The sequence below is a fragment of the Lynx canadensis genome, chromosome C1 (genome assembly GCF_007474595.2).
Source record: "Lynx canadensis isolate LIC74 chromosome C1, mLynCan4.pri.v2, whole genome shotgun sequence".
NCBI classification, from domain to species: domain Eukaryota; kingdom Metazoa; phylum Chordata; class Mammalia; order Carnivora; family Felidae; genus Lynx; species Lynx canadensis.
This window is the reverse complement of record NC_044310.1, coordinates 181,848,851-181,870,467: the sequence shown is the minus strand read 5'-3', so window position 1 is coordinate 181,870,467 and position 21,617 is coordinate 181,848,851. Positions and strand designations below refer to the sequence as shown.

At 37.0% G+C, this 21,617-nt stretch overlaps 1 protein-coding gene across 2 annotated transcripts in view; it reads left to right on the top strand.

The window, feature by feature from the left end:
* Positions 1 to 21,617, top strand: part of DNAH7 (dynein axonemal heavy chain 7) — a 270,159-nt gene that overhangs the window by 197,332 nt on the left and 51,210 nt on the right. For both annotated transcript variants that reach the window (XM_030328070.1, XM_030328069.1), the window contains 5 exons: positions 3,677 to 3,810; positions 4,506 to 4,841; positions 12,545 to 12,671; positions 13,917 to 14,111; positions 16,877 to 16,969. In XM_030328070.1, the coding sequence (XP_030183930.1) occupies positions 3,677 to 3,810; positions 4,506 to 4,841; positions 12,545 to 12,671; positions 13,917 to 14,111; positions 16,877 to 16,969 (885 nt within the window). The remainder of the gene's footprint in view (positions 1 to 3,676; positions 3,811 to 4,505; positions 4,842 to 12,544; positions 12,672 to 13,916; positions 14,112 to 16,876; positions 16,970 to 21,617) is intronic.

Below are 21,617 nucleotides of genomic sequence, written 5' to 3'. Positions count from 1 at the left end.
GTCATTCCATTTTTTATTCCCAAATCTTGGCACTCGATAAAGTTGACTCTTGATAAATATTTGTGGAATGAGAGAGGTTAGGGAGGGATAACTTTTATTTATAGAAGGTAGGAAGAGATGGGGTGCCTGGGTGGCTCAGTCGGTGAAGCATCCAACTCTTGATTTTGGTTCAGGTCATGATCTCACAGTTCATGAGATCAATCCTTCCATCCAGCTCTGCGCTGACAGCATGGAGCCTGCTTGGGATTCTGTTTCCCCTCTCTGCGCCCCCCACACCCATGCATGCATGTGTGCTCTCTCAAAATAAATATTTTTTTAAAAATCTTACAGGAGACAGGGGCGCCTGGGTGGCGCAGTCGGTTAAGCGTCCGACTTCAGCCAGGTCACGATCTCGCGGTCCGTGAATTTGAGCTCCGCGTCAGGCTCTGGGCTGATGGCTCAGAGCCTGGAGCCTGTTTCCGATTCTGTGTCTCCCTCTCTCTCTGCCCCTCCCCCGTTCATGCTCTGTCTCTCTCTGTCCCAAAAATAAATAAACGTTGAAAAAAAATTAAAAAAAAAAAACTTACAGGAGAGGACATTAAGAAATGTTGATTTTGATTTTGAAAGTTACGTATAGAGACAAGATTTATCCAGAGAGTTCAAAAACTGTCCTTTATTGGAAATATTTAAATTAACATAGGCATCTCCCTATAGAGGCAGAGGAAACATAAAGATGACCTAATTCATTCCCTCCAAGATGAACAAACATGGTCACTGCTCTCAAGAGATTTACACTGTAAATAATGTATATTTAAAGTGACCATATTTATGACTAAGAAAACACAGGAGTTCAGAATTGGGGACATACTAAAGTATGTCCAGTCTAAAGTATGTCCATTCTAAAGTATGTCCCTACTGCTTCAGGGCAGCCAGGAAGACTGGGGAAAAGTCTTGAGCTTAGTTTTAAAAAAACACAATGTTAAAATATGGAAGTTCTTGGCCACCTATTTTTAACTTATTAAAATAAATGTTATCTACACACCTAAATTGTGTATTATCTATTTATCTATTAGGAGTGGTAGTATCTAGCAGTGATTAAGAACATAGATTCTGGAGCCAAACTATCTTGGTGCAAATCCTAGTTTTATCACTTGCCAATTGTGTGATGTTATTCAACCTCTCTGTGGCTCTATTTCCTAGTCTATAAGCAGGAATAATAAATGTCTATCTCATGGAGAGGTATAAAGGCTAATTAAATTAATCTGTGCCAATGCTTAGACTAAGACCCACCACATAGTGTTGTGTGAGTGTTAACAATTAGCATTATTATTTAGCTTTTAAATATAAGTGAGAAAGAGTGAAGCATAAGAGAAAATGATAAAATCCCAAAGCTGTGTTAAAATTTTTTTAATAGATGACGTGGTAAGCCATGTTTACTTTTCAGTAAAATCTATGAAAATATCACAACTAACCAACGATTCTTAGTTGACAAGTAACTAGTTATAGAAGTCATAAACTGCTGTGGGGAAGAAACTGATCTATGATTCAGTATTGAAATCCTTAAGATCCCTAGAGTGCCTTATTGCTTCATTATTTTTAATTGCTGGGATTGATTAAACAGGGATTAGAAAACATAGTGAGGCAGTTACTTGCTTTCATTTACAAATTAAAATACTTCCTCTTCATCCTATTTTTAGGATCTTTTATGTACCTTTGCTTTCAAAAGTTCCCAAGGGATGATATCATGCTGCTATAATCCTTTTGAATCTAAATGAAAATAAAGTTATGAAATCATATTTTATATAACTTGAAATGTTTCTTTGTTATTATTTGTTTGAATGTTTATTGTTATTTGTGAGCAAATGCCTAGATTTACAAAATCTTGATCTCGAAAGATCTAACATTAATGGAATATGAATGAATACCTCCTTGTATCTGAATACATGAGATAGAATTTGTAAAACATAAATTTCCCTCAGTACTATGGCTATAGCTTGGGGATTAAAGGAAATCTAACTTGTGCACTTGTTTTATCATGCCAACAGGGAAACTCTCTCGAAAGCTTAATTTTTTTCCACGAATAAATGCCAAAGCAGTAGAGAATTACAAAACAATATTTAATGGAGTTTTTAATTGCTCGATTTCAGGAATTTCTTATTATCCCATCTAAATTTATGATTATGCTCATGTAATCTATACTAAGTGTCCCACCATGGGTCAGGTGAGGGGAAAAGTTTAACCCACAGGAAACCACCATGGAGAAGGTGCCAGGTTTGGGCAGAGAAGGGAGTCACCTTCCTAGGGGTACTGCAAGCAGCTGTTTTACACTTTCTGAAACTTTTCTTACAAAGGCAGAATGACTCCATTCTTGCAAAGGAAATAGTCTCAAATTCTCTTACTAGGGAAAGGTGGTGAAGCATAAAGTCTCCCACTCAGCAGCCAGAGCTGAAGAACATGCAGACATTTCCTAGTTGGTGTGCATGGGACTCCACAATTAGTTCAGCATATCAAAAATGAAAGGTACATGGAAAGGAGGGGTGAGAGGTGATGCTCAAGACCTAAGTGCAGACCTGAACTCAAGACACACAGGCAGAGGGCAGGCAGATTGCAAAATAGATGTTTAAAAAGGCCGGGGTGGGGGGGAATAAAGGTTGGGGGACAGTGCTCAACATAACCAAGGTCAGGTAAGTATTTATTGACTTGTGGGTTTATTGATGACCAGAGCCAGAAAGTTCCTATAGTTTATTGCTGTGTGTATATATGGATGTGTGGAGGCTGGGATGAGAGTAGACTGTAGAGGGCTGAAAGATGAAATGAGATAGAGACAGAAAGCTTATATAAACAACAGTTTCAATAAATACGGTCGTGAGAACACAAAGGGAGATCATTCCACAGCTGAAAGGGATTGTGGGAGAGCAAGAGAATGACTTACTAGTTTATTTGCTTTATGAAAGGAGAGACCTGACCATGATTACTTTCCTACTTATGGGAAGGAACCAGAGAAGGAGGAATTGTAAGATGTAGAACCAAAGCGTGTAAGAGCCATTAGATACTGGGATGAAGCTTTAGACTTCACCTTGGAGTCGGTGGACTTCAACTTGGTAGACTGCACCTTGATGGACACCATTAAAATGTACATTCCCTAGTTCACAATAGTAGCTATTCATATTGTAACATGATTGTATAATAGGCCATATTATAATATTGTATTGTGTGTCATACATTATGTAATATGATTATCACATTGTAAATATCATACATACGCTACTCAAGTAATAATAGTGTTCTTTTTCCTCCTATCTCACTTGGTAAGAGTTCCCTTTACGTTTTGACACCACTATGATCCTTAACCTATAACTCAGCTGGTCCAGCCAGTATGAAGGATAGCTTCCAACCTGGCCCTAATTGATTTGAGGATGAAACAGTTGTCAGAAACTGGGCCTGTTCGAAACAGGAATAAAATTGATCGCCAAACAAAACCCTTTGAAACACTGCATTCATGACTCTGAGAAACTTTGGTGGGTTTTTAATCTGCAGTCAAGCTTGCATTTACCTTTAATCATCATCTCTACAGATTCCACTTTTCACATATTCCTACCATAGTAAATAGAGCCTGTTTTAAGGTCAGAACTGAAAAAAGCAGTGGCTTTTTCAATAGACGTAATGATGCAGTTCTTGAATATTCTTTCATTTACAGGTAACGTTATTAAACTTCATGATCACGTCTGAAGGGATGCAAGATCAGTTGTTGGGGATTGTAGTGGCACGCGAAAGGCCAGACCTCGAAGAGGAAAAGCAAGCCCTGATACTACAAGGAGCTGAAAACAAAAGGTTTCACACATTATGAAACACAAAATTGCTCTGACTTGTTTCAAGATCACTTAGAATGGATTAGAGTACATTTTAAAGAACTATCTTGTTAGATTTAGTAGGAACGTCAAATGGGGAGATTGAAGAGGAAAATCTAAAGCATTAGAAGCCCTCTATGTGAATCTGGAAAATTGCGTGAGAGTATAATCTTCCGTACAAGTTCTAGGGCACTGGAAGAACCGGAAGGCTACCACCACTCATGGCAAAAGTTGTAATATTCGTTGTGTAGCTGACATTATCTCTTTTCATCAGGGCACGGTCTGAAAGAATACGTTGCATCCCACTTTCTGCTTGTAATATCTCTATCGTAGACACAAAGGGCAAAGCTCTAGAAGTCATGAAACTCTTCAAAAACTAAATGGAGTGATACTTTCTGTGCACTCAGGGCTGAGGTACTTGATGGCAGAGCAGACTGGTTTACACCTCTCTCTCTAGTTCCCATGCAAATGATCATTGGAAAGAGAAGTGGAGCAGAACCTGACTTTTTGACATTTTGAGATAAAAAATTAATTATACAATAGCACCATTACGGGTATTTGTCACAAAGTGATGCATTTCTTTAGGTTCCGAGCCCTTTGTTTCTTAAACAAGAATGTGTGCATGAAGGGATTTTAAATGATTTCTTTTTCTTCTGAGAAAATTGTGTTTTATTCCAGGCAGTTAAAAGAAATAGAAGACAAGATTTTAGAAGTTCTTTCATCTTCAGAAGGCAATATATTAGAAGATGAAACTGCTATTAAGATATTATCTTCCTCCAAGGCTTTGGCTAATGAGATTTCTCAAAAGCAGGAAGTAGCCGAAGAGACGGAGAAAAAGATTGACGCCACCCGCATGGGCTATCGGCCTATTGCCGTCCATTCCACAATCCTGTTCTTCTCTATCGCTGATCTAGCTAACATCGAGCCCATGTACCAATACTCACTGACCTGGTTTATTAACCTTTACATCCTGTCTATCGAAAATTCAGAGAAATCAGAGGTTTTAGTAAAAAGGTATGTAAAAGAAATACTAATTAATAGTAATCCTAATACTAACCAGTGCATGAACATTAAATAGTAATTGATGCCTTTCATTGTTGTTACAGAATGGTGTGAGCATTACAGTTATGGCTAAAGCAAACTTAATTAATTATTGTACTAGAAATAAATTTGAGGGTTAGAAAAGGAACAGATGTGACCAAATTCAGTCTGCCAGGAAATCATTTACAGGGAGATAGGATTACAATGTAATCATAAAAAGAGGAAACATTTATCTCTGTTTATCATGTGCAAAATGTATTTGTGATGGGACATAGGGAAAGAAGAGTTAATACCCCTGAAAGACAGGACTTTTACCCTCTGTAATCTAGCGTTCCAAAAGTTTTAAATTTACATTTTGATATACACATATTTACAGTTTGTCCAGTAACAGGGTTGTAAAAAAATATTCTGTTGTGATTATTTGTGTTATTCTTATTGATAAAAAATAGTTTATCGTTGGCTACTGTAATCAGTAGTGGCATTAAGACCTTACAGTAAAAGCATGAGAGAATAAAATTTCATCTTATTAATTATCAGTGAGACAAATTTTAGTTTGACATTAAACTAACTTTTTTGATCAATACGAAGCTAGATACTTCAGTTCCTTGACTGTTCATACCCACAAAGGAAACCCAATTTAATACTTAACCAATTGGCAGCGAAGAATTGTTTTTTAGAACTTCAAAATGCTAAAATCCTGAAAATCGAATTGACTTCCCGTCATTTATCATGATAGAACTCCACTGAATTTTGAATATTCTCAGACTGAACAATTTCTTGTATCATTATTTTACAAGCTTGAATATGAGGTCAGTAAAGCTGTAAGACTGACACATGGTTTAGCGATTTTTCAGCTGTCTCCCCATGAGAATGAGGAGGGAGCGAGTATCTTCAGGAAGAATTGCACGGTGGTGGAGTTTAAAGTATGTTTTTATGTTACGATCTTTGAAAAGTTTAGTTTATTTCTCTATTTCTTCCAGTACCTGGAATTTTCAAGGGTAGCAAGGATTACTGAAGCATAGGAAACAAAATTATAAGCGATCTTCCTTAGAAAAGGTCCCAGCTATTTGTATTCTGTTAGTTAATTGAACAAGCAGGTCTGCTTTTCACACTAGATTCTGAGTTCCCCAGGTCAAAGGTTTCTTAATATTCCCGGAACTTAGCACAGTGCTAATCACATGGAGCCACAACAGTAAATGATGTTTTGCCTTTCACTGTAGTTCTTTTATCTACCTTGCTTACAACAATAGCCACCAAAATGTTATCATCTTAACTAGTTTTCAATTAAGGTATTTGCTGGAGTCTAGAGAAGAACATTTCTTTGCTCTGTCTCTTAAAGACATGTTTTGTGTATAAGATTTAAAAATTAGAACAATTTTTTGCTTCACAAATACTTACTAGTTGCTTTATTATCTCTTGTTACATCAAATTAGAACTCATCCACAGATATGACGGGCTTCTTCCTAACTGTGATATAGTCCCTTATGATTTAGAGAAAATAAAATTCTTTTAGCCAGATACGAGACTTGGGTAGAATCTAGAAAACAAAATATGTCTTTTTTCATTAAAATTCTTTAATTTAAATGCAGTGAAAGTCATATTCATGACTCCAGTGATCCTGCAAGTGTAATTCTGGAGCCAACCAAAGAGTAAATGAGAAAACCACATTTGAAAACTTAAAAAAAAAATTTTTTTTAATCTTTATTTATTTTGAGAGAGAGACAGAGTATGAACAGGGGAGGAGCTGAGGGGAGGGAGAAACAGAATCAGAAGCAGGCTCCAGGCCCTGACCTGTCAGCACAGAGCCCGACGCGGGGCTTGAACTCACGAACCGTGAGATGGTGACCTGAGCCGGAGTCTGATGCTCAACCGACTGAGCCACCCAGGCACCCCTATGTTTGAAAACTTTTATTGAAATTATGGTATACACACAGAGACATGCAGAAATCAGAAGTATTTACTCAGTGAACTTTTATTATTGAGCACACCTGTGTAATTAGCCCCCAGACCAAGACCCAGAACATTATCGACAACCCAGAAACCCCATTTTGTGTCCCTTTTAGTGACTGACCAGTCGCCTTCCACCAAGGTAAAGATTGTCCCGACTTCCAGCACCGTAGATCAGTTTTGTCTGTTTGAGAACATCATATGAATGGAATCACACAGCACGTGCTCCTGTGTGTCTGGCATCTTACACTCAGCATTGCATTTGTGAAATCCACATTGTTTTGTACAGTGCAGTGGTTTATTCACTCTGACTGTCACGTGGTGTCCCAGTGTGCTAGTGTATTGTAGAAGTATCAAAATCTTTTCTCAACCTAGAAGTTTTTTTCTCCACAAAGGTAGTAGAGAAAGAAAACACTTTTATGATTCAGTAAACATTAAACCAGAATATAATGCACATTAAGAGGTTGCAAAGGCAGAAATCACATCCCAAACTCACCTGCTAACTGAAGTGACCATCCGTGTTAACAAACTGGCGTTAGCCAGAAGGAAAACAAATGTGAGTTGTATAAGGGCTCCTTTTCACCACATCCTCACCAGCACTTACTATATCTTGACTTCTCGATGATAGCCGTTCTTTTCGGTGTGAGGTGATCTCTCACTGTAGTTTTGATTTGCATTTTTCTGGTAATTGGTGATACTGAACATCTGTTCATGTGCCTGTTGGCCATTTTAATGTCCTCTTTAGAAAAATGTCTATTTAGATCTTCTGTCAATTTTTTAATCAGATTGTTTTCTTGTTATTAAGTTGTTAGTTCTTTGTATATTTGGGACATTAACTCTTTATTTGATACATGGGTTTGCAAAAATTTTCTCCTATGGCTGCCCTTTCTCTCTCTCTCTCTCTAAGTATAGTTGACACACAATGTTATATAGTTTCGGGTGTATGGTGTACAACATAGTGATCAGACAAGACCATATGTTGTGCTACACTCACCACAAGCATAGCTGCCGTCTGTCACCACACAACACTATTGCAATACCATTGACTTATTCCCGATGCTGTACCTTTTATTCCTGTGACTTATTCATTCCATAATAACTGCAAACCTATATCTCCCAGTCCCCTTCATCCATTTTGCTCATCTTCCCCCAACCCCTCCCCTCTGGCAATCATAAGTTCTCTGTATTTATGGATCAGTTTCTGCTTTTTGTGTCTTTATTTGTTTTGTTTTTTAGATTCCACATAGGAGTTAAGTCATATGGTATTTGTCTTTCTCTGACATATTTCACTTAGCATAATACCCTATAGTCTCAACCATGTTGTTGCAAATGGCAAGATCTCATTCTTTTCTATGACTGAGGAATATTCCATTGTGTTTGTGTGTGTGTGTGTATGTATATATGTATATATACATATATATACATATATACACACATATATATACACATATGTATATACATGTATATATATACACATATGTGTATATACATATATACATACACACACAAACACACACACACATTTTCTTTATCTGTTCATCAATTGATGGACACTTGGGCTGCTTCCATTTCTTGGCTATTATAAATAATGCTGCAATAATCATAGGTGGGTAAATTTTCCAAATTAGTGTTTTCCTTTATCTTTGGTTAAATACCCAGTAGTAGAATCACTGGGTATTTTTATTTTTAAGTTTTTGAGGACCTTCCATACTATTTTCCACAGTGGCTGCACCAGTTTACTTTTCCTCTAACAGTACACTAGAGTTCCTTTTTCTCCACATCCTCACCAAGGCTGGTTGTTTCTTATCTTTTTGATTCTAGTGATTCTGACAGGTGTCAGGTCATACCTCACCGTGGTTTTGATTTGCATCTCCTTGATGACTAGTAATATCAAGCATCTTTTCATGTGTCTGTTTGACATCTGTAATGTCTTTGGGAAAATATCTACTCAGGTCCTCGGCCCATTTTTTAGTCAGATTATTTGTCTTTTTTGGTGTTGAGTTGTATAAGTTGTTTATATACTCTGGATATTAATCTGTTATCAGATAAATCATTTGTGCATCTCTTCTCCCATTCAGTAGGTTGACTTTTTGTTTTGTTGATGGTTTCCTTCACTGTGCAAAAGCTTTTTATTTTCGGTGTAGTCTCAGTAGTTTATTTTTGCTTTTGTTTCCCTCACCTAAGGCAACTTATCTAGAAAAATGTTGCTAAACCCAGTGTCAAAGAAATTACTGCCTGTTTTCTCCTAGAAGTTTTATGGTTTCAGGTCTCACATTTAGGTCTTTAACCCATTTTATTTGTGTGTATGTTGTCAGAAAATGCTCCAGTTTTATTCTTTTGCATGTAACTGTCCAGTTTTCCCAGCACCGTTTGTTGAAGAGAGTGTCTTTTCCCCCATTGTATATTTTTGCCTCCTTTGTCATAGATTAATTGCCCATATAAGCATGGGTTTATCTCTGGGTGCTATTTTGTTAATAGTTTCTTTTGTTGTGCAGAAGCTTTTGGGTTTGATGTAGTCCCATTTGTTGATTTTTGCTTTTTTTATGCTTTTAGCGTCATGTCCAAGAAAACCATTGCTAAAATCAATATTGACAGGTTTCTTCCTGTTAGAAATTTTATGGTTTTAGGGCTTATGTTTAGGTCTTTGACCCATTTTGAGTTAATTTTTGTGAGTGGTATGAGATAGGTGTCCATTTTCATTCTTCTGCATGTATGTTCTGCCATTTGGACATAGATTGACCGTGAGCACATTATGCTAACCAAGATCAGTCAGGGAAAGACAAGTACCATGTGATATCACCTATATATGGAATTAAAAAAAAAATCGTGCCTTTAAGAGAAAAGCAGTAAAGTGGTGGTTGCCAGGTGAAGGAGATTGGGAGGTTAAGACTGATGGTGTTTAAGGATATAAACTTGTAACAACTAATAAAATTATCTCTTATTTTACTCAGCAACAAAAACATTTCATTTTTGTTTGCTTTTTAAATTTTTTTTATATTTATTTATTTTTGAGAGAGAGAGAGAGAGAGAGACAGAACACAAGTGGGGGAGGGGCAGAGAGCGAGGGAGACACAAAATCTGAAGGAGGCTCCAGGCTCTGAGCTGTCAGCACAAAACTCGATGCAGGGCTTGAACCTACGAACCATGAGATCATGACTTGAGCTGAAGTCAGACACTTAACTGACTGAGCCACCCATGCACCGCATTTTTGTTTGCCTTGTGTTTTTAAAATAACATTTATTTTTAGTATTTGTTTATTTTTGAGAGAGAGAGAGTGAGACAGAGTGTGAGCTGGGGAGGGCCAGAAAGAGAGGGAGACACAGAATCAGAAGCAGGCTCCAGGCTCTGAGCTGTCAGCGCAGAGCCCGATGCGGGGCTCGAACCATGAGCCATGAGAAGAAAATGACCTGAGCCGAAGTTGGACGCTTAACTGACTGAGCCACCCACGCACTCCATTTTTGTTTGCCTTCTGATGGCTATTATTCGTAGTAATTCTTACTTAAGTATTACAAAAACATATGTTATGATTGCTATGAGATGTACTGTGAAATAGCCATAATTTGGTTCATCTGTTTCTTATAAAATGTTAATATAATAAAATAAATAAATAACTATTGCAAAACACCTGTAAGTACAGAAACAAAAACCTAACAAGGATAGAGCTTTGTCAAAGGGACCAAACTGAAATCTCTCTCTCTCTGAGAAAACAAGTGGACATACACACACACACACACACACACACTGTTGTTTTTTCCTTCCACTTCTATCAAGATCATTTTTTCCATGTTATTAAATATTCTTCTGAAACTATTTTTAATAGTTGCACAATATACCATTTTATGAATGTGCCATAATTTTCTTAATGTAAGACTCACAAGTAATCTCCAGCCTTTGAATTATAACTAATACTGCAATAAGTATAAATGTCCACACTGGTAATTATTTCCGTATGCTAGAATCCCAAAATCAGAACGAAGGTGTTTACTTCTTTCAAACTCCTGATACAATTCCTTTCCTGGAAAGTTATTCAAATATACAACTCCACTGAAGGAACATCAATGATCTTATATCCCTGTGTCATGCATTAGCATTGAAAATGATCATTTTTATCCTTTTTCACTGTAACAGATTATTAAAATATTGTATTTTAATCTGCATTTTTATCATTGATGAGACTGACCTTGAACTTGTAATATGAGTGACCATTATAATTGTCCCTTCAATCTTCCTATCTACAAGAAGAAATTTGTCTTAAAGTGTAGACATTTTTATTTTATTCTAGAAAGACCAAGTCTGAGTTACCCTGTATTAATTGTACTGTTACAGATGAGACAAATTAAATACTAAGTGTGAAAAGACCATTATTAGCATAAAAATGGGGACAGGAGTAGTATTATTATTTTAAATCTTCAGAGAATTCAACTACATTTCAGCAACTAGTTTCAAACCCCTCTCTATCAAGCCCCTTTTCAGAGTTCTCAACCAGAAATAAAATGCATCAATTTGTTTAATTTTCTTTATGAGAATGCTGGCCGGGGACAAAATAATTAAAGAAATAGGCCAGTAAGGAAAAAAATAGAGTTGTGATGATCTATACCCTGGGATATTAGTTTGAAAATAGCCACAATATGGTGGTACTGGTAGATTACTTTTTCTAGACACATTAAGAAACACTGATAAAATTTTTCTTCATCAAAATCAAACTCTGCTAATTTTTCCTTCAGGTAAATTGGTGTGCTTCGTTTCAGCCCTTGTCAATCATTAGCTCTCCACAAAGGTTTCAGCCAACTGTTTTATTTCTATTATAACTATTATAACTAATATAATAAAACATTTGTGAAATTTTTGTTTCAATGATGGTTTATTTTCCTTATGAGATAATTACATGAAAATGTTTAAAGTGTTATGTACATGCTATGGATACAGATCACACATGTTAGCACTTACTATAAAGTTGTTAGTTGCAAATATTGCGATTATTCGTATTTTCATGTTCTGTCTATGTAGTAAATAAAAATGTACTTGGGGTGCCTGGGTGGCTCAGTTGTTTAGGCATCTGACTCTTGATATTGGCTCAGGTCATGATTTCAGGGTCCTGAGATCAGGCCCTGCATCAGGCGCTGTGCTGAGTATGGAGCCTGCTTCGGATTCTCTCTCTCTCTCTCTCTCTCTGCCCCTGCCCCATGCATGCGCACATGCACTCTCAAAACAAATAAACTTAAAAAAAATGTAATTTATCAAGTTTTGTGATTTCTCTAGCTTTTATGGACTTATGAGCAGAGTAGCACAGTACTAAATGTTAATTTAATAAAGGGGCTATGAATTTTAATCTGTTAATATAAAACATACAACATTTGGAAGCATTTATGGAATAAGAAAATCAAATTTTACCCTAAGAAATGCTTTATAGTTAAAAATCATCCACAAATCTTTAAACGCAACAGATTAATGTACCATGCATTGACTCTTTTCTGAAAGAAAGATTAAGTGTTTTTTAAAAAATCAGTCAACAGTAAAATGCAATTCTACTGAAGTGTTTCTACATTGTGTAGCTCTCAAATTGGTGCACCCAGTTAATGACAATCCTTGATTGTTTTGGGGGTAATTGACCAGAAAGCTGATTAGAAGAATATACATCTAAATGGTTTATAATAGGTTTCCTTAAGAGCATTTTCTTTAAAGTATAATGCATTTTTTATTTATTCACTTCTCTTTCTGTTGACCTGTAGGCTTCAAATTCTCAAGGATCACTTTACTTACTCCCTGTATGTTAATGTCTGCCGATCACTCTTTGAAAAGGATAAACTACTCTTTTCCTTTTGTCTAACTATGAATCTGCTGTTACATGAATGTGCGGTCAGTATACTGTTATAATTTGTAGGAAAAACATTAACATTGATTCATTAATTTACTAATTTGTATGGGAGTATGTGTGTGTATTCACAAGATGGTTGTAAACGATTAAACAATTATTGCAGTTAAGGCGAGAGATCACAACTAGACTGAACTTCACACAGGGGACAAAATAAATAAAGCAGAGTCCATTATGTAGTTATTCCTTAAATCTCTGTGTGTTTTAGTTTAAATAAAATAGTTTCTATTAGACTCTTATGTAAGTATGTATATATATTTACTAAATATGTTGATATATTTACATCAAGTAATCACATAGAGTATATGATAATGTTTTTAAGAACTTGTGCAAGTTAGTCCAATCTAACCATTGGAGCTTAATAATACCTTTCATAAATTTTTACTGTGTTTCAAATCTATTCATTTAAAATAAAAGACGCACCTTAAGAATGAAAGAGAGTATCGTATAAATGCATTTTTATTCACTTAGGTGCTAAAGATTTATTGTTTTTTGTCTGGTGATACATTGGCTGAATTCTGAAGGAGTAAAGGCATTTTTCTTGCATTTCTTGCAAAAGTTTCATAGCAGTACCTCATTTCCTTTTTATGGAAAATAATTGAAGATATGGCAGATTGATGGCTTTCTGTCTTCCCCCCGTTTTTATTTTATCTATTTTTATTTTTGTTTATCTTTTGAGTATAGTTCGCACCAATGTTGGATGGGTTTCGGTTGCACGACATAGTAATTCATCAACTCTGTACTGCAAGTGTAACTACCACTGACCCCTGCTACAACACCACTGACGATATTCCTTATGCTGTACCTTTGATTCCTGTGATTTCTTTACTCCCTACCTGGAAACCTATCTCTCCCACTTGCCTTCATTTTGCTGATTCCCCCAGCTCCTCCCCTCTGTCTTCCCACAATTTTTAGAGCCAGTAAGACGCCAAGCAGTCATTTTGGAAAACATTTATTCAGATAGAATTTTTAAGTTTAGATTAGTAATTCTGGAGGAAAATCATCAAAAAGTGGTTATCTAGAATGGAACGATTTTCAAAACCAGTTATAATGGATAAATGTTTTCTTATGAATAAATACTGAACTGCTATACCACTAGCTATAGAATTTCATAAGGACAATACTTGAAACTTGAAAATCAATAGCCAGTTCTTTTTCAATGGTTTAAATTTACTATGTACACATGATGAATTCATTTCTGACTCTTCATGCTACTTTGTTTTCCAAAGGTTAATAAAGCCGAGTGGAGATTTCTGCTAACTGGTGGGATTGGATTGGATAATCCTCATACCAACCCTTGTACCTGGCTCCCACAAAAATCCTGGGATGAAATATGTCGACTAGATGATTTACCTTCCTTCAAAACCATTCGTAGGGAGTTTGTGCACTTAAAGGATGGATGGAAAAAAGTGTATGATAGTTTGGTATGTTTTTAACACTTTTGCTTTTTCCAAAGTTTTTAAATGGAGAAAATAATGCTAGATTTCTTTTTTATTTTGAATAAAAAACAAGATTTAGGTAAACTTTAAACAACTGGTCAGATATTGAAATCAGGGTTTCGATTTATATCATCGGCACTTTCTATTTTTTTTTTTAATTTTTTAATGTTTTTTAATTTATTTTGAGACAGGGAGAGACAGAGCATGAATGGGGGAGGGTCAGAGAGAGGGAGACACAGAATCCGAAACAGGCTCCAGGCTCTGAGCTGTCAGCACAGAGCCCAACATGGGGCTCGAACTCACGGACCGTGAGATCATGACCTGAGCCGAAGTCGGCCACTCAACCGACTGAGCCACCCAGGCGCCCCTCATCGGCACCTTCTAAATTGATGGTTCTGTTTGAACTTCTATTCAAATCCTTGAAATGTGTAGAAATGCATGGTCCTTAAAATATTCTGTTTGAATTTCCATGCCAACTTTTTACTTTTTTTTTTTTTTTTTTAATTTTTTTTTTCAATGTTTATTTATTTTTGGGACAGAGAGAGACAGAGCATGAACGGGGGAGGGGCAGAGAGAGAGGGAGACACAGAATCGGAAACAGGCTCCAGGCTCTCAGCCATCAGCCCAGAGCCTGACGCGGGGCTCGAACTCACGGACCGTGAGATCGTGACCTGGCTGAAGTCGGACGCTTAACCGACTGCGCCACCCAGGCGCCCCAATGCCAACTTTTTACTTATTAACAATTTAGATTTTGTAATCATAATAGCAGGTGAGTTAAAGATTTTACAAAAGAGCTATTGTTTAGATTTTCTCAATCCAGGATATAAGCTAATAAACATTTTTGTCATTTGACATGAGGTGTAGGGGCCAAGGGCAGGCTACCCAAAATATGCCATTTTGGCATATTGATTATTTTAAAAAGAAGTTACTTAAGTGACAGCCTATGCAAGGACACTCAGAGCCGCCCCTGAAAGCAGGAAATAAATCTCCCATGTGAAAGGTACCCTTCCTGTACCAGGAGGTAAAAGAGATATCCTTATCACCAGAGATAAGAAATTTGGAGCACAGAAGGCTGTATCAACACCCTTGTTACTTTCTACTCATTTACTGCCCCACCCCAAATTCTATTTAGTATTCCTTACTAATTGAAACTCCCAAAGTTAAATTGTCTTTGTCCTGTCAATTCCTCACAGATTTATGGTCTCTTTGTCTAAAAAGTATAAAAACTACCTGCCTTGATCATTTCTTTGGGTCTCATTTTCATTATTGGACCCTCTGTGTACATGTAATCAAACGCTAGATTTTTTTCTCCTGTTAATCTGTTTCATGTAAATTTAGTTTTTAGTCTACCTAGAAGAACCATGGACAAAAGAAAATTTCCACCTCCCCCCTCTTTCAGAGGGAAAAGCTAATAGTTCTCAAGCAATTTTTCATGGGGCCCTATCTCACTAATTGGAGACTATTATAGTCAGGACAAAGTATAAAACAATTTCCTTCTAGAATACATAGAAATTGTTGCCTTTCCTCACTTTTTTTTTTTTTTTAGGATAAGGGCTAATATTTTGCCAATTTGTAGTTATTTTTTTCCCACTCCTTTATTTCTTCTCTCCACATTCTGCTTTCTTGGATTTAATTATGCAAGAAAGAGCTCTCCTTAGGGAAGGCGGGAAGAGGAAATAAAGAGCCAGATATATGGAGAATATTTACCTACTTCTTGTAGTAGACATGACAGTGAGATTGTATTTACACATAAATTCAAACATTTGGACTGGATCGCTGTTAGATCTCTCCCTGTTAGTAATAAAAACATATTTCCTTGAGGGGCGCCTGGGTGACACAGTCGGGTTAAGCTTCCGACTTCGGCTCAGGTCATGATTTCACAGTCTGTGAGTTCAAGCCCCGCATCAGACTCTGTGCTGACAGCTCAGAGCCTGGAGCCTGCCTCAGATTCTGTGTCTCTCTTTCTCTCTGCCCCTTCCCTGCTCATACTCTGTCTCTATCTCTCTCTCAAAAATAAATAAACATTTAAAAAATATTTTTAATATATTTCCTAGACACAAATAGGTTTTTGTGAGTACTTCATTCTAATTTGAAATAGAGATTTTACTGACTATGCTGAAGCATGGAGATTTCTAATCTGAGATACTACATAGCCTTCCCTGAGGTTTTAAGTTCCAAATGTCTCCTTTTTTTTCTTTTTTTGAAATTTACCCCTCTTGGGTTCTTAATACCTCTCTTACATATTTTTAATAGCTCTCTCTGTTTTGGCTTCTTTTTACTATATACATTTTCAAATATACCTTTATAAAGAAGATACCAAAACTTTGTTCAAAACAGGAAATATAATAAATTTATAATAATAAATTTTCTTCTTTTATAATATATATTTCTTTTTATAAACAGATGGTGACAGTAGTTGGTAGATTTTTAAATGCCTTTGGAGAAATAATGGGAGCACTCCATATGTACATTTTTTAATAAGGAGATTCATTTTGTCTAATGATTTGTATTCATATTGACATTAACCTGCTTAATTCATGCCCTAGTTTTGATTCCTTTGTGGTGTTTTAAATTTTCATTTCATTCCTTATTTCATAACTTTGCCCCCGCCTGATAAAATTTACATTAGTATTCTTGATTTCATTTAGTCATTACATGGTTTCTCTAAAAATCAGCTTATACATCAAAATACTGTCCTCTTGGGAAATAATCTCCAAAATAGAATTGAATTCTATCTACTGTAATTTTAGGAACCACATCATGAGGTTTTTCCTGAAAATTGGGAAGATAAAGCAAATGAGTTTCAAAGGATGCTTATCATTCGTTGCTTGAGGCCAGACAAGGTAAGTGTGGGCTTTGAAAGCAGCTCTGTGATTCCAGTCCGCCCCTTCCCCCCCCCCCCATTATAGTCTGGTTTACCATATTTCCTTATATAATCACAGGGGAGGTGGAGGAGCCTGGGGGAACTAATCCCACTTCCTTCTAATGCAGCCATTTTATCAAGAATTTTGTACGTCCTTAAAGCCACACTAAATTAGTAGCTGACCAGACTATATGTTTTAGTTCTATTTATTTCATGATTCTTCCTTTTAATTCATGCTTTCCCAATTCCTTAAAACCTACTTCCTTTACATGCTGTAACTTCATTTTTATTCTGATCGCTTTGATGATATTAGTCAAACAGATCTAGTAGAATTTCTGGCTCTTCAAATCCTGTCTTTATAGTTCTTTGTTGGCCTTTGGAAAGCAAGTACAACATCATTTTTAAGACATTCATCACTGCTGACTACAAAGGAAAACGTCAATACTGTTCATTTTAATTTCTTTAAATGATACATTATATAACCAGTGAATCCGCTCATCTGTCCAGGTCAGCTAATTTCAGTGCTCAGTGACATTCTCATTTGCATCATTATATTCTATGTTTTTAATTTTTTTTAAGTTTATTTATTTATTTTGAGAGAGAGGGTGTGCTGTGCAAGCATGAGCAGGGGAAAGACAGAAAGAGAGAGGGAGAGACAGAATACCAAGCAGGCTCTGCGCTGTCAGCACAGAGCCCAATACAGGACTCAAACTCACGACCTGTGAGTCTTGACCTGAGCTGAAATCGAGAGTCTGTTGCTTAACCAACTGAGCCACCAGGTGACCCCATTAGCCTCCAATTAAAACAAAAAACAAAAAACAAAAACCTAGTCACTTAAGTATAATGACCCATATCTATGTTCTCTGAAACACTATAGATATTAGGTAGATTGAGGAAAATTTGAAAAAACATCCTAATCGTCCTTTGTTACTAGCCAAGTAAAAGTAATACATAACGATTTCAAAACTTACTGTAGCCACAATTTGAGCTGCTAAGGAATATATATAAGTCAGTCATTCCATCCTAACAACAAACAACTGGAACTTAGGTGGTGAAAGCAACATACTTTAAAAAGTTCTCACCTGCACCAGTGATAATGTGGGGTAGAGGCATTCTTCCCTCTGTAAGCCATAGTCTGTTTAATGAAGATAAGCGATTCTTGCTTGGCCTGTCAGTGTGCTCTTAGCCAGCGGCCGAGGATCCATTAGGCAGAGTGCCTAGGGCCCAGGATGCTTCTAGGTGTTCACGAAAATGTTTGAATTCCTTTTAAAAATGGAAAATATAACCTGGACTTGTTAACGCTTGTAATTACCCTGAAACAATTGTAAAACATAATTCTTACTTGTTTTTCATGGGGGAAGGGATGCACAAGGTGACTAGGGCCCGCAAAAGTCACCACACTGCCCTGCCCTGGGGTGTTGGAAGCAGCCACAATTGTTTAGGAATCAGGTATTAAACTGATGAAATGTTTTCCTCCTTGGTAGCCCTTTCAAAAGTGAATTGCCACTTAGTGTTAAGCCTCAGAAGTTTCCCCTACAAGTATTAAATATGGAAGAATACGAAATGCTTCACCCTCTGGCCTGAAACAGCATCCTCCCTAAAAGCTTTTTTTTTTTTTAATTTTCAAAGGTTTTTACTTTATTTTCTAAGCCAGGTAAAGACTCTTAATACTAAAATGACTCTGCGTGTACTACTGACCTTCTCCCGTCAGTATTTGAAAAAAACAAAGAGGCTTCTATCCATGTTTTATATTAAGTTTGATTAAAAGTGACTAATGAGCCATTTCCTAACTACAGCTTTTCCCCTATAAATATCTTTTCCCCAGTTTTATGTTTTAAAAAAGTTGATATTTTAAGCTGAAAATACATTGAGATACCAAATAGATCAAACATTACTTTCCATATTCAGTCTCTTTTTAAAGTATATTTGAGGGAGGTGAGGAGTAAGATATTCAAGTTGAGGGGGTTTTGTCTGTATGTTTTTGCTTTTAAATCAATTGAGGTGAAACTTACGGTTTTATACTTCTCTTAGCTACTCTGTCCAATATTTTGCACCCTGACTTGTAACTTTGTCCCCAATGTTTCCATATCTCCTTTAGAGTTTTCCTTGGATGGGTGGATGAGTGTAGACATTAATGCTATTGGCCAGGATTTCCAGTTCTCCTCTGCACGTGTGTGCGCACACACACATATACACACACACACAGTAGGTGAAGGACTGTGACTATAAACCTTGCTCTGGCCAATAAAATGTGAGAAGTGTCAGGGCAGAAGCATTTAATTGCCAGCATTGAGAATCTCCAGGGCACTCCCTCTGCCATCAAAATTGAGGAAGCACATACTGATATTTAAGTTCCCTAAGCAGGCTAGAGCACTGAGCCAGCACTGGTGGTGAGTTGCCTACACACCCACAGGACTTTGCAAGGATGAGAAATTGTTGTGTTCAGTCACTGAGATCTGGAAATTGTTTGCTACTGCAGCATAATTCAATTTAACCTAAGTGACCGGTTACCATTAACTATACTATGCGCCTATGGTCCTTAATATAAATAAATTATTAGTATGCTCTTATATCACTAGCTACCTCAAACCCTTCAACCTTACTGTTACCAGGTGTTCCACGTTCTAGTGGTAAATTGTTGACTTTGGAATCTATATATTTGAAAATAATACATGGAGCACCGGAGTGGCTCAGTCAGTTAAGACCCGACTCTTGATTTCAGCTCAGGTCATGATCTCATGGTTTGTGGGATGGAGCCCCACAACGTGCTCTGCCCTGACAGCTTAGAGCCTGCTTGGGATTCTTTCCCTCTCTCCCTCTCTGTTCCTCCCCTGCTTGCTCTCTCTCTCTCTCAAAATAAATAAACATTAAAAAACAAAAATAATATATGGCTATGATACTTTTAAGAATGGTTTTCCCAAGTAACATAGCATTGGCATACCAGGGACAGGAACAGTGCTATATGAGGCTAGAATTGGGGCTAATGCTATGGAAATTTTTATTATCTCATATATATGAGATAACATATCCACCAGGAAAATCAGCAGTGCTTCAATCTCTAGTTCACATTAGATATTATTTGCCAGCACAATTTTCCACTGCTCTGTCCTCAATACAGAGTCCACCCAGGGGTAACAGGCTGCATGTGCCAGGTTCTCCCATGCTCTAATTTAGAAAAATGTAAAAGATGCTCAATCACCAGTAGGAAAAATGAGATGGACTCATACTTTCTTATGGAATTTAATATTTTATAGTGTTTGATTGATGAAAAGAAACATATCAAGGGAATAAATACTGAGGTGTGCCGTGTTTTGAGCCCGTTCACAAAATGAGCTTCTGGCCACCATTCTCTCCTGAACAGTAAACAAAACGCAAATTAATCAGCTTTCAGTAAGAAACTTGTCAAATAGTAGTGAATATGTCTCTCTGACCTCCGATAAATCCTACAGGAACTTGCAACACATAGATTAACATAAATGGAAAACCACAAACTTCTTCCCTGCCTTTGGGAAGGTGATTGCTTAAATTAGCCTGCAATTTTTGTTACTGACAGATTTCGTTTACAGACCTAATGCTGCCATAATCCGATGGCAGAAGCAAACCCAATTCTGTTGCCTTGCAAACCGAACAGCAAGCACAGCTTAATTTACCTTGAGAATTACAGTTCAGTCTTGGGAGCAAGCAAGTCGTGCTCAGTTTTAACATTAAAAAGAAAACACTGGGGGCACCTGGGTGGCTCAGTCAGTTAAGCGTCCGACTTCGGCTCAGGTCATGATCTTCCTGTTCATGAGTTCGAGCCCAGCATTGGGCTCTGTGCTGACAGCTCAGAGACTGGAGCCTGCTTTGGATTCTGTGTCTCCCTCTCTCTCTGTCCCTCCCCTGCTCGTGCACTCTCTCTCTCTCTCTCAAAAATAAATAAACATTAAAAAAAAAAAAAAAAGGAAACACTGAAATTTGTCCACGCTTCTCCTCGTGTGCACACCCCTGACCTAGTTCTCCAGCTCTGACAGCTAGCCAGCCAGCCATGTCTGCATGTGAGCAGTGGCCAATGGCAGCCCGAAACACTCATAAGAGAGGGGACAATGATAGCTCAAACTTACTAAAAGTAACACCATGCGCTTAGAAGCCATGTGCTTTTGCTTTGTTTGTAAAGCTATAATTTAGTGAAGAAGTCAGCCTTGGGAAAGAAAAAAGGTTCATTTTCCTTTGTTAGTTGGTGTTTTAATGTAGTGAGAAAAGACCAGCTATGGGAAAAGAAGAATGAGAAAGGTAATATCCCTGGGATAGACAGGAGATTTTTAGTTTCCTGCAATAAGTTTGACATCTGTGTGCATTCAGAATAAGAATTCCAAGCAGGCTCCATGGTCAGCCTGGAGCCCCACCTAGGGCTCGATTCCACAACCCTGGGATCATGACCTGAGCCAAAATCAAGAGTCAGATGCTCAACAGACTGAGCCATCTAAGTGCCCCCGTTATCAGGAATCTTATGCAACATGGCTTTGGCTATTTCTCAGGAGTATGGCTTGTTTCTCCTTCACAGTCCTTTTCTTTTTTCTTTCTGTTTGTTTTCCCAGCTATATCAATTATTTCTTGATGGTATAGTACTGTATAAATAATTCTAAAATTTC